Source organism: Sinocyclocheilus anshuiensis, unplaced genomic scaffold, assembly GCF_001515605.1.
Source record: "Sinocyclocheilus anshuiensis isolate Anshui unplaced genomic scaffold, SAMN03320099.WGS_v1.1 scaffold697, whole genome shotgun sequence".
In the NCBI taxonomy this organism is placed as follows: Eukaryota; Metazoa; Chordata; class Actinopteri; order Cypriniformes; family Cyprinidae; genus Sinocyclocheilus; species Sinocyclocheilus anshuiensis.
Genome location: NW_015538036.1, coordinates 1,136,093 through 1,150,059, shown reverse-complemented (window position 1 = coordinate 1,150,059; position 13,967 = coordinate 1,136,093). Strand labels below are relative to the sequence as shown.

At 36.9% G+C, this 13,967-nt stretch overlaps 1 protein-coding gene across 2 annotated transcripts; it reads left to right on the top strand.

Annotated features, from left to right (window-relative positions):
• Positions 1-63: 63 nt before the first annotated feature.
• Positions 64-11,801, top strand: mob1ba (MOB kinase activator 1Ba). Of its 2 annotated transcripts, XR_001633177.1 has the most exons (7): positions 64-279; positions 2,488-2,654; positions 3,327-3,420; positions 8,812-8,945; positions 9,197-9,360; positions 10,362-10,513; positions 10,853-11,801. XR_001633177.1 is itself a non-coding variant. In XM_016476751.1 (6 exons), the coding sequence occupies exons 1-6, from the start codon at positions 266-268 to the stop codon at positions 10,437-10,439; spliced, it is 651 nt and encodes a 216-aa protein (XP_016332237.1). In that variant the 5' UTR covers positions 64-265; the 3' UTR covers positions 10,440-11,801. The 2 variants fall into 2 exon arrangements, 1 of the variants encoding a protein (XP_016332237.1); XM_016476751.1 differs by having other exon boundaries at positions 10,362-11,801.
• The last annotated feature ends 2,166 nt before the right edge of the window (positions 11,802-13,967 follow it).

The window sequence follows — 13,967 nt, the reverse complement described above, 5'->3', positions numbered from 1 at the left end:
CAAACGCTCTTTTATCCTAATGCTAACGTGACTCTTATTTGAGAAGAAAGGCTATCCATTGGATCTACCAGCTGTCGTGATCTCGCGAGATTTGTGGCTCTGGAGACACTTTGGATGGGAAGGAGAACTTTTGCACGGGAAGGATCTGTGTTGTTGGAGTGTTAAGGATATTAAGGCTCAAATACTTTGCTTTTCCACCTTTCAACAGTCAAGATAACGGTCTAGTGTCGATTTCTCATCTACAGCGCATTTTCCTCAAGGAGAGATGAGCTTTTTATTGTAAGTATGAATGGGTTCTATAAATGGGAACACTGATGGCTAGTTAGCAAGCGTAGAAATACTGCTTTTGTCCCGAAGCTGCCTATACATTACCAATTCTGACTCACAGCCGTCATTTATTAGCAGCTAACAGTAATGATATATAAAACAGCTGATAGAAGCACAGGCTGATCCTGTCGCAGCAGATTAGTATGTGACCATCATAACACAAAACTGTAGGCTGGCTAATGAAGAATACTTAGCCAGTACATGAGGCCATCAGCAGCTGCAAGAAATTGGGTTTGGGTACTCATCATTATGACTGCCCTTGGATTCATTTTACAGTAATCTGGCTGTGAACACAGCTGTATTTCCCAACATCATGCCATTTATGTAACCGGGAGATTTTCGTGTTTTTCTCCAATGTTTCCCTTCATCGTAACCCAAAGATGTTGTTAGTTTGATACACAATTTGTATTACAAAATCTGTTATCACCAATGACTGCTACCTAATAAGTGTTCTCTCGCCTTCGCGAAACGTACCAAAATGATTTGACATCAAACTAACCTGAAACCCAGATATGATCAGTATGTCTGGATAATTCCCCTATAATCCCAGTATACTGTGTACTGTACTATACATATCCCAGTATAGTAAGTCACAATACTGTACATTTTGCTTTAAAATGTTGATTTGTGTTTATCTGCAACCTGTGTTGGTGTCCACATGGGTACATTTTCAAAATCATGCATCAGTTTCTCTCTATATCTATATTTTTTTATTGGGAGACGCTGCCTTGCAATGGATTTAATTATGTTGTGACCACCAAATCATAGAAACAAGTATAATCTTTTGCTCTAATGTCTTCAGAAGCATAAATATAATCATGTCAGCAAAATGTAATGCTTTTCTCTATTCTGCTTTCCATTGAAAATGGGAAGTAGGCTGTGCTGTAAATCAGGCCACGTGATTCGCAAGATAATTCAGTAAAGCCTTTTAAGTGGAATCATGGTTTTGACATTTGAGTTAAATTTAAATTAATTTGTGCAAAGAGTGTGTTTTTCACTATTGTTTTGTTGCTGGCATTATTATGCCCTCAAAACAGTTTGTGCATGCACATGTTTTTTGCTTTGTGAAGACTGGAATTCCCCATCTGTCTTCTGCTTGATGCTCTGATGCAGTCGCCTGACTCAAGAAAATATCATTATGGGAAAAGATAATGTCATTTGGGACCATCACAACCTGAAAATGGGTCTGTTCTGATCCTCTTTATTGTTGGCTTGAAGCATGTTGGTCATTCAAGTGAGTCCTTCAGAAGGTTTGCCTGTATTTGTTTATCACTTCCAGTGTTCCTTTCGTTGTTTGCTGTGCAAATTTGTGTCTGAACAGGTGGACATACTGAACAGAGCAGCTGTTGAATTGGTGAAGACAGGCTCACTTTGAGGTGTTGATAGACCAGTAAATGCACATAGGCTTGTAGGGTCAACTCGGAGGAAGAGTTTTATGGAGCCTCTTAGGTGTTAAGCTTTGGGGGTTTTAACTGTATATGTATATGAAGTGTTGAACACCTCCATGTAGAACTTTTCACTATCCTTTTGGCTTGTCCAAAGGTCTATGTGTTTTATAAAGGCAAAAACAGCTTTTAGTAGTATTTGTGCCACATTTTGGAATGACATACTTTAAGAAAAGCAAAAAGCATGTGAGTTTGTGTTGTTTTTGGAATATAAATACACTGCTGACGCTGACCTCGTTAAATTTTCTAGTCAAATGTAATTCCACTTCTTCAAGTGTTTAACTTTAAAAGATAAATGTGCATTGTGGTGTTATTTTTATTTATTTTTTGCAAACTGTAGTATACATATGGTCTTAATCAAATAATTCAAACAAAAAGCTGTTGAAAGAACATGTTTAATATTGTTCGATAATGTGACATTATACATTTTTAGTAATTCATCAAATGCCCTGGATTGCAAATTTCGTCCCAACATTAAAAAGATAATTGTAGCTTCTGTAATTTGCTGTTAAAAAAAAAAAAAAGTAAAGAAGGCACGTGCATCAGGTTTAGATTCACCTTTTATATTTTTACTCTTGTAAAGTGAGTTTCTAAATTTAAATGTTTAGTGATTTGCAGTTTTGCTTGACTGAGTTTAGTATCTTTTGGTTCGGTGTAAGTTTGTAGTAATCATTAAAGCCTGAACATCCAGCATTACTCTTCTGCCGTTCTACAGTGGAAGCCGCTCGTCAAAGACGTTCAAGCCGAAGAAGAACATTCCCGAGGGCTCACACCAGTATGAGCTACTGAAGCATGCAGAGGCCACGCTGGGCAGCGGGAACCTGCGCATGGCTGTCATGCTGCCCGATGGAGAGGACCTCAATGAATGGGTGGCAGTCAACAGTAAGCATGTGACTTCAATCTAGGAAAAAATAACCTGTGTTTGCGTCCTCAGCGTCCTCAGCGTGTGCTGCTAAAAGCCTGAAAATTTGCTGTGGCTATAAAGGTTTTTTATTTTTTTGTTCTTAATTGAATATAGGTCTGCTGCTGCAGAATTAAATATTAAATCAAAATTGTCAATCAAAACAAATGCTAACATCACAACCCTTTAAAATAGGTGCACTCGAAATCAGGACTCCCCCAAAGGGGTCTTTCCACTTAACATCCATTTTATAAGGCCTGTTTGTAGGTCAGTTTTGCAACATTCGCTTGGATTCATTCATAGCCTCTGGCCTTCTTCTATTTTTAACAATAGAGACAGTGGAGCTTTCTTAGATTATTAGCCGCAGGGACAGAGGGTTGAATACAGACTCTGGCAGCACTGATGTTGCTAGGGTTTAGGGTTTCATCTAATTGCTGCAGCTCATGAAATATTGGGTGTACCCAACATCTGCTATATAATTGTTAGAGCAGGGTTTCACAAACCCCTTGAGGTTTGTTGTGGAACTGCAGGGGTAGATATTTTTGTTGTTATTGTTTGGTCTTGACAATATGATTATTTTAGACCGCAGGTTTTAACATGACTAAAGATGCTGGAATAGGTTTGTATTATAATGCTGTTTGATGTGCTCGTAGCTGTGGACTTCTTTAACCAGATCAACATGCTGTATGGGACCATCACAGACTTCTGCACCGAGGAAAGCTGCCCACTAATGTCTGCTGGACCCAAGTAGGTATTAACAGGGATTTATCATGTGAAATATTTTGAGCATACTACCATTGACATTTTTTTGAATTGTCTTTTAATGCAGTACTGTAGTATTGTGAAATATTATTACAATTTAAAATAACTGTTTTCTAATTTAATATGTTTTAAAATATAATTTATTCCTGTGATGGCAAAGCTGAATTTTCAACAGTCTTCAGTGTCGCATGATCCTTCAGAAATAATTATAATATACTGATTTAGTGCCTAAGAAAGATTTCGGTAACACTTTACAATAAGGGTACATGAATAATCATGTACTAATGCCTAAATTAATACTTAATTCATCAAATACTAATGATTATTAAATGTGTTAACTAATCATGAACTAGTAAAGAGCTATCCTTAACTACGACTGGATTCACACATGAATAACAGCAGCCTCAACTACATGTTAGTACAAGTTTGATAGTTAATGCGTTAATTAACATTTATGGGTACACTAAATCAAACAGCCTCTTTAAGAAGGAATACAAAATACTCTGACTTTGAAATGAATTGAAATAATTCAATATCATAATTTGAGCTTTTGACATCTTCAGCATTGTCATAATCATTACTGGGTGGTGAAGGATTAGTTGATCCTCCTCATCAAGCGCGCAGCAGATTAGTATGTGACCATCATAACACAAAACTGTAGGCTGGCTAATGAAGAATACTTAGCCAGTACATGAGGCCATCAGCAGCTGCAAGAAATTGGGTTTGGGTACTCATCATTATGACTGCCCTTGGATTCATTTTACAGTAATCTGGCTGTGAACACAGCTGTATTTCCCAACATCATGCCATTTATGTAACCGGGAGATTTTCGTGTTTTTCTCCAATGTTTCCCTTCATCGTAACCCAAAGATGTTGTTAGTTTGATACACAATTTGTATTACAAAATCTGTTATCACCAATGACTGCTACCTAATAAGTGTTCTCTCGCCTTCGCGAAACGTACCAAAATGATTTGACATCAAACTAACCTGAAACCCAGATATGATCAGTATGTCTGGATAATTCCCCTATAATCCCAGTATACTGTGTACTGTACTATACATATCCCAGTATAGTAAGTCACAATACTGTACATTTTGCTTTAAAATGTTGATTTGTGTTTATCTGCAACCTGTGTTGGTGTCCACATGGGTACATTTTCAAAATCATGCATCAGTTTCTCTCTATATCTATATTTTTTTATTGGGAGACGCTGCCTTGCAATGGATTTAATTATGTTGTGACCACCAAATCATAGAAACAAGTATAATCTTTTGCTCTAATGTCTTCAGAAGCATAAATATAATCATGTCAGCAAAATGTAATGCTTTTCTCTATTCTGCTTTCCATTGAAAATGGGAAGTAGGCTGTGCTGTAAATCAGGCCACGTGATTCGCAAGATAATTCAGTAAAGCCTTTTAAGTGGAATCATGGTTTTGACATTTGAGTTAAATTTAAATTAATTTGTGCAAAGAGTGTGTTTTTCACTATTGTTTTGTTGCTGGCATTATTATGCCCTCAAAACAGTTTGTGCATGCACATGTTTTTTGCTTTGTGAAGACTGGAATTCCCCATCTGTCTTCTGCTTGATGCTCTGATGCAGTCGCCTGACTCAAGAAAATATCATTATGGGAAAAGATAATGTCATTTGGGACCATCACAACCTGAAAATGGGTCTGTTCTGATCCTCTTTATTGTTGGCTTGAAGCATGTTGGTCATTCAAGTGAGTCCTTCAGAAGGTTTGCCTGTATTTGTTTATCACTTCCAGTGTTCCTTTCGTTGTTTGCTGTGCAAATTTGTGTCTGAACAGGTGGACATACTGAACAGAGCAGCTGTTGAATTGGTGAAGACAGGCTCACTTTGAGGTGTTGATAGACCAGTAAATGCACATAGGCTTGTAGGGTCAACTCGGAGGAAGAGTTTTATGGAGCCTCTTAGGTGTTAAGCTTTGGGGGTTTTAACTGTATATGTATATGAAGTGTTGAACACCTCCATGTAGAACTTTTCACTATCCTTTTGGCTTGTCCAAAGGTCTATGTGTTTTATAAAGGCAAAAACAGCTTTTAGTAGTATTTGTGCCACATTTTGGAATGACATACTTTAAGAAAAGCAAAAAGCATGTGAGTTTGTGTTGTTTTTGGAATATAAATACACTGCTGACGCTGACCTCGTTAAATTTTCTAGTCAAATGTAATTCCACTTCTTCAAGTGTTTAACTTTAAAAGATAAATGTGCATTGTGGTGTTATTTTTATTTATTTTTTGCAAACTGTAGTATACATATGGTCTTAATCAAATAATTCAAACAAAAAGCTGTTGAAAGAACATGTTTAATGTTATTTAATAATGTGACACTATACATTTTTAGTATTTCATCAGATGCCCTGGATTGCAATTTTCATCACAATATATATAAAAAAATCTAAATAAAAAATATGCCACAATAATTGTAGCTTATGTAATTTGCAGTAAAGAAGGCACATTTATCAGAGGTTTAGATCTAGGGGGTTCTAAATGTAAAAGTCCAGTGACTTGTGTAATTTTGCTTGACCAAGTTTAGTATCTTTTGGTTCAATGTAAGTTTGCAGCAATTATTAAAGTCTAAATATCTTGCATTTTTACTCTTCTACAGTGGAAGCCGCTCGTCAAAGACATTCAAGCCGAAGAAGAACATTCCCGAGGGCTCACACCAGTATGAGCTACTGAAGCATGCAGAGGCCACGCTGGGCAGCGGGAACCTGCGCATGGCTGTCATGCTGCCCGATGGAGAGGACCTCAATGAATGGGTGGCAGTCAACAGTAAGCATGTGACTTCAATCTAGGAAAAAATAACCTGTGTTTGCGTCCTCAGCGTCCTCAGCGTGTGCTGCTAAAAGCCTGAAAATTTGCTGTGGCTATAAAGGTTTTTTATTTTTTTGTTCTTAATTGAATATAGGTCTGCTGCTGCAGAATTAAATATTAAATCAAAATTGTCAATCAAAACAAATGCTAACATCACAACCCTTTAAAATAGGTGCACTCGAAATCAGGACTCCCCCAAAGGGGTCTTTCCACTTAACATCCATTTTATAAGGCCTGTTTGTAGGTCAGTTTTGCAACATTCGCTTGGATTCATTCATAGCCTCTGGCCTTCTTCTATTTTTAACAATAGAGACAGTGGAGCTTTCTTAGATTATTAGCCGCAGGGACAGAGGGTTGAATACAGACTCTGGCAGCACTGATGTTGCTAGGGTTTAGGGTTTCATCTAATTGATGAAATATTTGAAATATTGGGTGTACCCAACATCTGCTATATAATTGTTAGAGCAGGGTTTCACAAACCTTGTTGTGGATGTTGTGGAACTGCAGGGGTAGATATTTTTGTTGTTATTGTTTGGTCTTGACAATATGATTATTTTAGACCGCAGGTTTTAACATGACTAAAGATGCTGGAATAGGTTTGTATTATAATGCTGTTTGATGTGCTCGTAGCTGTGGACTTCTTTAACCAGATCAACATGCTGTATGGGACCATCACAGACTTCTGCACCGAGGAAAGCTGCCCACTAATGTCTGCTGGACCCAAGTAGGTATTAACAGGGATTTATCATGTGAAATACATACTACATACTACCATTGACATTTTTTTGAATTGTCTTTTAATGCAGTACTGTAGTATTGTGAAATCAATTTAAAATTTAAAATAACTGTTTTCTAATTTAATATGTTTTAAAATATAATTTATTCCTGTGATGGCAAAGCTGAATTTTCAACAGTCTTCAGTGTCGCATGATCCTTCAGAAATAATTATAATATACTGATTTAGTGCCTAAGAAAGATTTCGGTAACACTTTACAATAAGGGTACATGAATAATCATGTACTAATGCCTAAATTAATACTTAATTCATCAAATACTAATGATTATTAAATGTGTTAACTAATCATGAACTAGTAAAGAGCTATCCTTAACTACGACTGGATTCACACATGAATAACAGCAGCCTCAACTACATGTTAGTACAAGTTTGATAGTTAATGCGTTAATTAACATTTATGGGTACACTAAATCAAACAGCCTCTTTAAGAAGGAATACAAAATACTCTGACTTTGAAATGAATTGAAATAATTCAATATCATAATTTGAGCTTTTGACATCTTCAGCATTGTCATAATCATTACTGGGTGGTGAAGGATTAGTTGATCCTCCTCATCAAGCGTAGAAAATACTAAATACACTAATAACTGATCTTCTCTGTTTTGTGTTGATATCTTTCCCTTTAAATGATGATCCTGTACCTCCGCTCTCTGACTTCTTGAAAAGCCACACCACATCTCTTAATACTCACAGTTTTAGTGCATGTGTATTTGATAGAAAGTATGAAATAAATCATGAGCTGAGTTTAGTAAGTAGTTAACAGTTAATTAATTATGATTGGGCCCCCTCAAGTAAAGTCATGTCAGAATAATGCATTAACAAGCCATGAGTGGATGTTAGTGTATGGATAGTTAATAATGAATTAATTATTATGGGCCCTCTCAAGTAATGTTAATTACATTACTAATTGTTAATGCATTATTTTGACATGACTTTACTTGAGGGGGCCCAATCATAATTAATTAACTGTTAACTACTTACTAAATTCAGCTCATGATTTATTTCATACTTTCTTGAGTATTAAGAGATGTGGTGTGGCTTGTCAAGAAGTCAGAGAGTGGAGGTACAGGATCATTACAGCCTGCGTCTGGATGGAGAGTGAACTGTACTGACACCCAGCAAACCATACCTGCATGTTTCTAGATTGGCCATTTCTTTGGGAATTGTTCTACAAATATTCTTTGTGGGTTTTGAGTTTTTATTTGATATTGAATTATTTCAATTCATTTCAAAGTCAGAGTATTTTGTATTCCTTCTTAAAGAGGCTGTTTGATTTAGTGTACCCATAAATGTTAATTAATGCATTAACTATCAAACTTGTACTAACATGTAGTTGAGGCTGCCGTTATTCATGCGTGAATCCAGTCGTAGTTAAGGATAGCTCTTCACTAGTTCATGATTAGTTAACACCTTTAATAATCATTAGTATTTGATGAATTAAGTATTAATGTAGGCATTAGTACATGATTATTCATGTACCCTTATTGTAAAGTGTTACAAAGATTTCTTATTATTATCAATGTTGAAAACGGTTGTGCTGCTTAATATTTTTGTGGAAACAGCGATGGAAAAAACTGTCACTTGATCAATTTAATGCCTTCTTGTTGTAAAAAAGTATGTATTTCTTTACAAAACGCATCTTACTGACTGGTAATGTGTACTTTAAAAAGTGCTTGCATGTGTAATGTAAATTTAAAAAAATGTATTTCTTTCACTTGTTTCTTCTATGTTGTCTTCAGGTATGAATATCACTGGGCCGATGGAACCAACATAAAAAAGCCAATTAAATGTTCAGCTCCGAAGTACATTGATTACCTGATGACTTGGGTCCAAGATCAGCTTGATGATGAGACACTTTTCCCTTCAAAAATAGGTGTGCTTCTTTCATTTTTTTGTGCATGATCTAGAAATTTGGCATGCTTTTTCTTTGTATAGCTCATTATGATCATGGAGGGATTTGTCCACATGGTGGTGCTTTTAAAGCATGCTTGAAAAAAATTCAGTCTTCTCAAGGATACTAGTTACCATTTCCACAGCATATATTCTACTGGTCATTTTTCCATCATTCCCTATTGCTTGGATTCTAAAACAGATTTTTAAGTTGCTTTTCTGTGACTTTTATAGGGGTCCCTTTCCCAAAGAACTTTATGTCGGTGGCCAAGACCATTTTGAAGAGACTCTTCCGTGTTTATGCTCACATCTACCATCAGCACTTTGACTCAGTTATCCAGCTGCAGGAGGAGGCACACCTCAACACCTCCTTCAAGCACTTTATCTTCTTCGTTCAGGTGTGTACTAGGGGTTGAACGACTTCTGATTTTTTGAAGTCGACTTGTATTTGATGAAAGTCGAGTCGAAGTCGACTAGTCGCTGATGACGTCATTAATGAACAAATAAGTCTGGAGCTGTGACAAACACCTTGTGCACAGCGCTGCCCACATGGCTGTTGCTCCTATAACAGCTCTTTTATCAGTTCTTTTGTCTTTGGGTCGTTATATTTCTCACAGATTTCTGCTCATTCTAAGTCAGATACAGATAAAGTAGCACAGTAAAGATTACATTAATATGAATGCATTAGTGAGAGCGATTGCGTGTGTGTGTATTAATTCTACCTGGCAGCGTCTCTCTACTAGTAGTGAAGCTGTGGAATTTAGTTATTAAGAAATATATGCTTGAACCTTTCAGTTTCTAAGCTATTTTATTGAGAAATCACAGAAGTGTTGACAATACATTTCCGCGCTGAATGTCTGTAGCCTATATGTGTGCGTTACACTGCAGCAGCACATTAGATTAGAACAGCGATTAAAGAAATCACAGAAGTGTTGACAATACATTTCCGCGCTGAATGTCTGTAGCCTATATGTGTGCGTTACACTGCAGCAGCACATTAGATTAGAACGGCGATTAACATACCTGTACAATAAGCTGTTTAAAACGTGCATTCTCCCGTTCAATTTCGAGCATCCAGTAATATAATAACACATGTCTTGTGGAGCGCTTTCAGAGTATGCATTTATTTGTTATTTGAACTGTTTGGAAAGGAGTGTAAATGTGGAAGTCCTTCGAAGATTTCTTATCCTGTTGCGCCCTCTGTAGGACCAGCGACTAGTCGACGTCAAGCTTAAAGCGTCATGGCAGAGCATTGAAGTCGACTAGTCCATTAGTCGGTGCAACCCCTAGTGTGTACTTGTGGCCTTGAGATGTGTTAGTTGGCTGATTTTGCTTATCACAATTAGATGAATGTTTGGCTACTTCCAATATAAACATTTCTCTGTCTTTTTTTTTTCAGGAGTTTAATTTGATTGATCGGAAGGAACTCGTACCCCTTCAGGAACTGATCGAGAAGCTCACATCCAAGGACAGATAAATCTGCTCTTCCCATCAAAATCTTCTCCATTTTCTCTGTACAGGCAGCCTGGCTTTGTTCTCTGTGTTCGACAGGTGTGTGGGAATGTTTCCTTCAAGAGTTGGGAAAAGGCTGACACCAAAAAAAAATGTTTTAAGCCACAACTCAACCATAGGTCAAAGTCATAGTGGAATTGTACTCCTTTTGACATCGTCTCAAACACAATCTAAGTGCCTGATATGTCCATTTTCAAAATTGCTCATTTGTAAAAAAGCGCTACCACTGCTATAAAACTTCTTTATGATTACACTTTTTTAGGAGTACATTGATGATAATTAGTGGTATGTTAGCTTTTTTCCTCGTAATGGATTTATTTAGAAGTGCATAGATTTAAAAATACTGAATGAAGCATTAATTGATTTTTTTTTTCACAGAGATGAAGATGTCTTGGCTTCTCTTAAGTACTAATTTTAACTGCTCCCTGTATCTCATGACATGTTTGGGATTTCCGTTATCCATTTCAATAGTAGAACTGATTTGTTCACTTCAGATTTTATCCAGCCCTCAATGAATGTCTCCTTATTGTTACACATTTCAGTCTTTACTGAAGAACATTGGGCCCACAGTTTGCCTGCCATTGCTTTTAAACCACTACAATACTGTTGAATAAGTACTTATGTGGATGAGCCAGATTCTCTCCCAGACGTCACGGGTTTGTCTGTTAGAAGCTGGGATGAAATGAGCTGACTATGCAAGATCGGTATGTCCTGTTTGATCTCATTTTTTCATACACTATAAAACACAAGACTTTTACATTCTTCTATTCATGGATGTGGAAACGCTGGGCACCTTTTAAGAATATAACTACAACAAATCTAATGGAAAAGATACACTTTTCTCTAGATCTTAATTAAGCTGCCCCAAGCTGTATTCGTATTTCAAAGATCCAGAACTTTCACTTGAAACACAAGCTAAATAATGAGGAGGTGAATGCAAGTTGTATAAAATCTGTGATAGATTTGATTCAAACTTGATGCTAGTTTAATAACTTGAATAACTGATTCTTATCCAACACACACTTATATTGCTGTCAAAATAGTTGGTGGTCCTCGGTATAATTTAAGCAGTGCATACGTTTGGTCTTTATGAAGTTTCGCCCCATGAATGTTTATTTTTCTGAATGTTACAGAAAATGTGTTATCCTGAATAACACGGTTAAAATGTTTCTCAGAGATTTTCACATCACTTTATTTCAGAACAGAATAAGATTGATTATAGACAAATGTACTAAACATTTTTGATGGCAAGTTGTAAATACTGTAACACGAGATGTGTAACTTGCTGAACTTTTGTGGTACAATGCTGAATACTGTTTATAGGATAATAAACCTGTTTGAACAAAATTTGGTGTTGTGTTCTTTGTTTTAATAGTGCAAGCAACAGCATGTGTTTGCTTTTTTCTTCTTTTTTTTCTTGGAATGAATCATACCAGCTATTACTAAAAACGCCTATATATATATATATATATATGTATATATATATATATATACGTGTATATATATACTGCATATATATATACATATATATAAACAATATTCTTGTCCCAAATTAATATACAATTTTTGTACCAACTCCACAAATAAGCAGCGGCTGGGTGAGATCCAGTTTGTCCAAGAAAAATACTTCCCATAAAGTGTACTTACTTAGTACTTAATTAATACGTAATTATTTTAATACCAGTCTGGCCTTTCCCATAACCCCTCCTTTAATCAGGAAATTTTTTTTTAAAAAGGTTGGAGCACATGGTCATTTGGGTGTGACAAAATCTGTAGTCTTGAAATCCATTTAATCTTGTCAGTCAATTTATGGCGCTTTTCCACTGCATGTTACGGCACGGTACGGCTCGGTACGGTTCACTTTTGGGGGGTTTTCCACTGGGTACAGTACCTGGTACCTGGTGCTTTTTTTAGTACTTCGGTTGGGGTTCCAAGCGAACCGTACTGTTACCAAAACGTGACGTGTAAACTCTGCTGATCACGGATTGGCCGGAGAGAATCGTCACTAACTGCGTCACTGAACTTGCGACACAAACACAAAATAACCGCTAGATTTAAATCAGCACAGCCAGCGAAGGATCGAATGCAACTGTTTTGAACGAGCGCACCTTTTTTTAACAACCAAAAAGTGGCTGTTCCCCCTGTTGAGGAAGTACAGACGTTGCTCTCGTTGATAGCAGAGGAGCGGATCCAGTGAGAGCTTGATGGGGCGACGCGGAATGAAAAAGTTTTTTAGGAGTCGCGGCAGTAGGGGCGGTGCAACTATAATGACGTGAATAATCCCGCCCACTCTAAAGCGGTACTGAACTGCAGTGGAAACGCAAACCGAGCCGAACCGAGCCGTGCCGTACCGTACTGAGCCGTACCGAGCCGAGTCGTACCACGCAGTGGAAAAGCGCCTTTAGTCATATGTGGCCATGATTTGGTTCATCTCTCAGGCCTGTGGTGTTGCTAATAATTTTCCTGTCCTGGCTAATGTTTGTTGAAAATAGATGCAAAACACAACAATCAGTCACAATCTGTGAACCAGCATATCAACCCATTACAATAAGAATGTTACAGTTTCTATTGAGTTCTTTTATCATTTGAGCACTTTTTTGAAAGACTGAGCTCCATTTCAGCTCTTTATTCCTAAGACCTGGGCTCTCACAAGTCTTCAGACCGTTGGCACTTTGATAGCACAGATTCAGGGAAGTCAAGGTTGTTTTAAACTGTAACCATCAGCTTTAAAGATGTTCTCCATCTTTAAAGGAGGTTTCGGGGGATCAGAAAATATAAGTTTATGATCTCCTGGTCAAGTTTTTCCTCCACTACTGTTCTCTAGCCTCTCTCTCTATGGACACTTTATCTTAACCAACCTTGTGTTTTGAAACTGCATGACTTTGGGTTGAGCAGTATGGATAAATAGACATCTATTTCTAATAATAATAAAAGCCCAAACTTACAGGGCTTTTATACATTTATAAGGTTGGTTCCTATAACTTTGGTGTGCATTTGTTTTCACTAATCATTCAAAAGGTCTTTTTCTAATAATTCACTATTATTAGGATGACATACCCATTTATCTATACTTCTCAACCCAAATTATCTTAATATCTGAAATCACACCACACCATTTGTAATAATTCTTAACCAAAAATATGAAAGTAGGCCCCTGTACTCAAGATTTCTGGAAGTAAGTCTACAGCTGCAGACTTAAGCTCACAGTAGAGGGAGACAAAACATTTGTGACTGAAAACTGATTTACTGAAGCTCATCTCGTGACTGGCTTCATGCTGACGCTGAATTAATGCAACAAGGTTCAATAAAAAGACAGGAGTAATGACGAGAACAAAAAGACCATCTAAAATCATTCCCTGAGTTGCTTTTGTTCGTAAAGGTCAGAGATTTCAATGGACCTGATTGTTAAAGGCCAGAGATTTCATAATTACAAAAATCTGATTCTTTCACGTTCTTGAAGTTTCTTCAAGAATGGGTTAGTTTCAGTACCAGC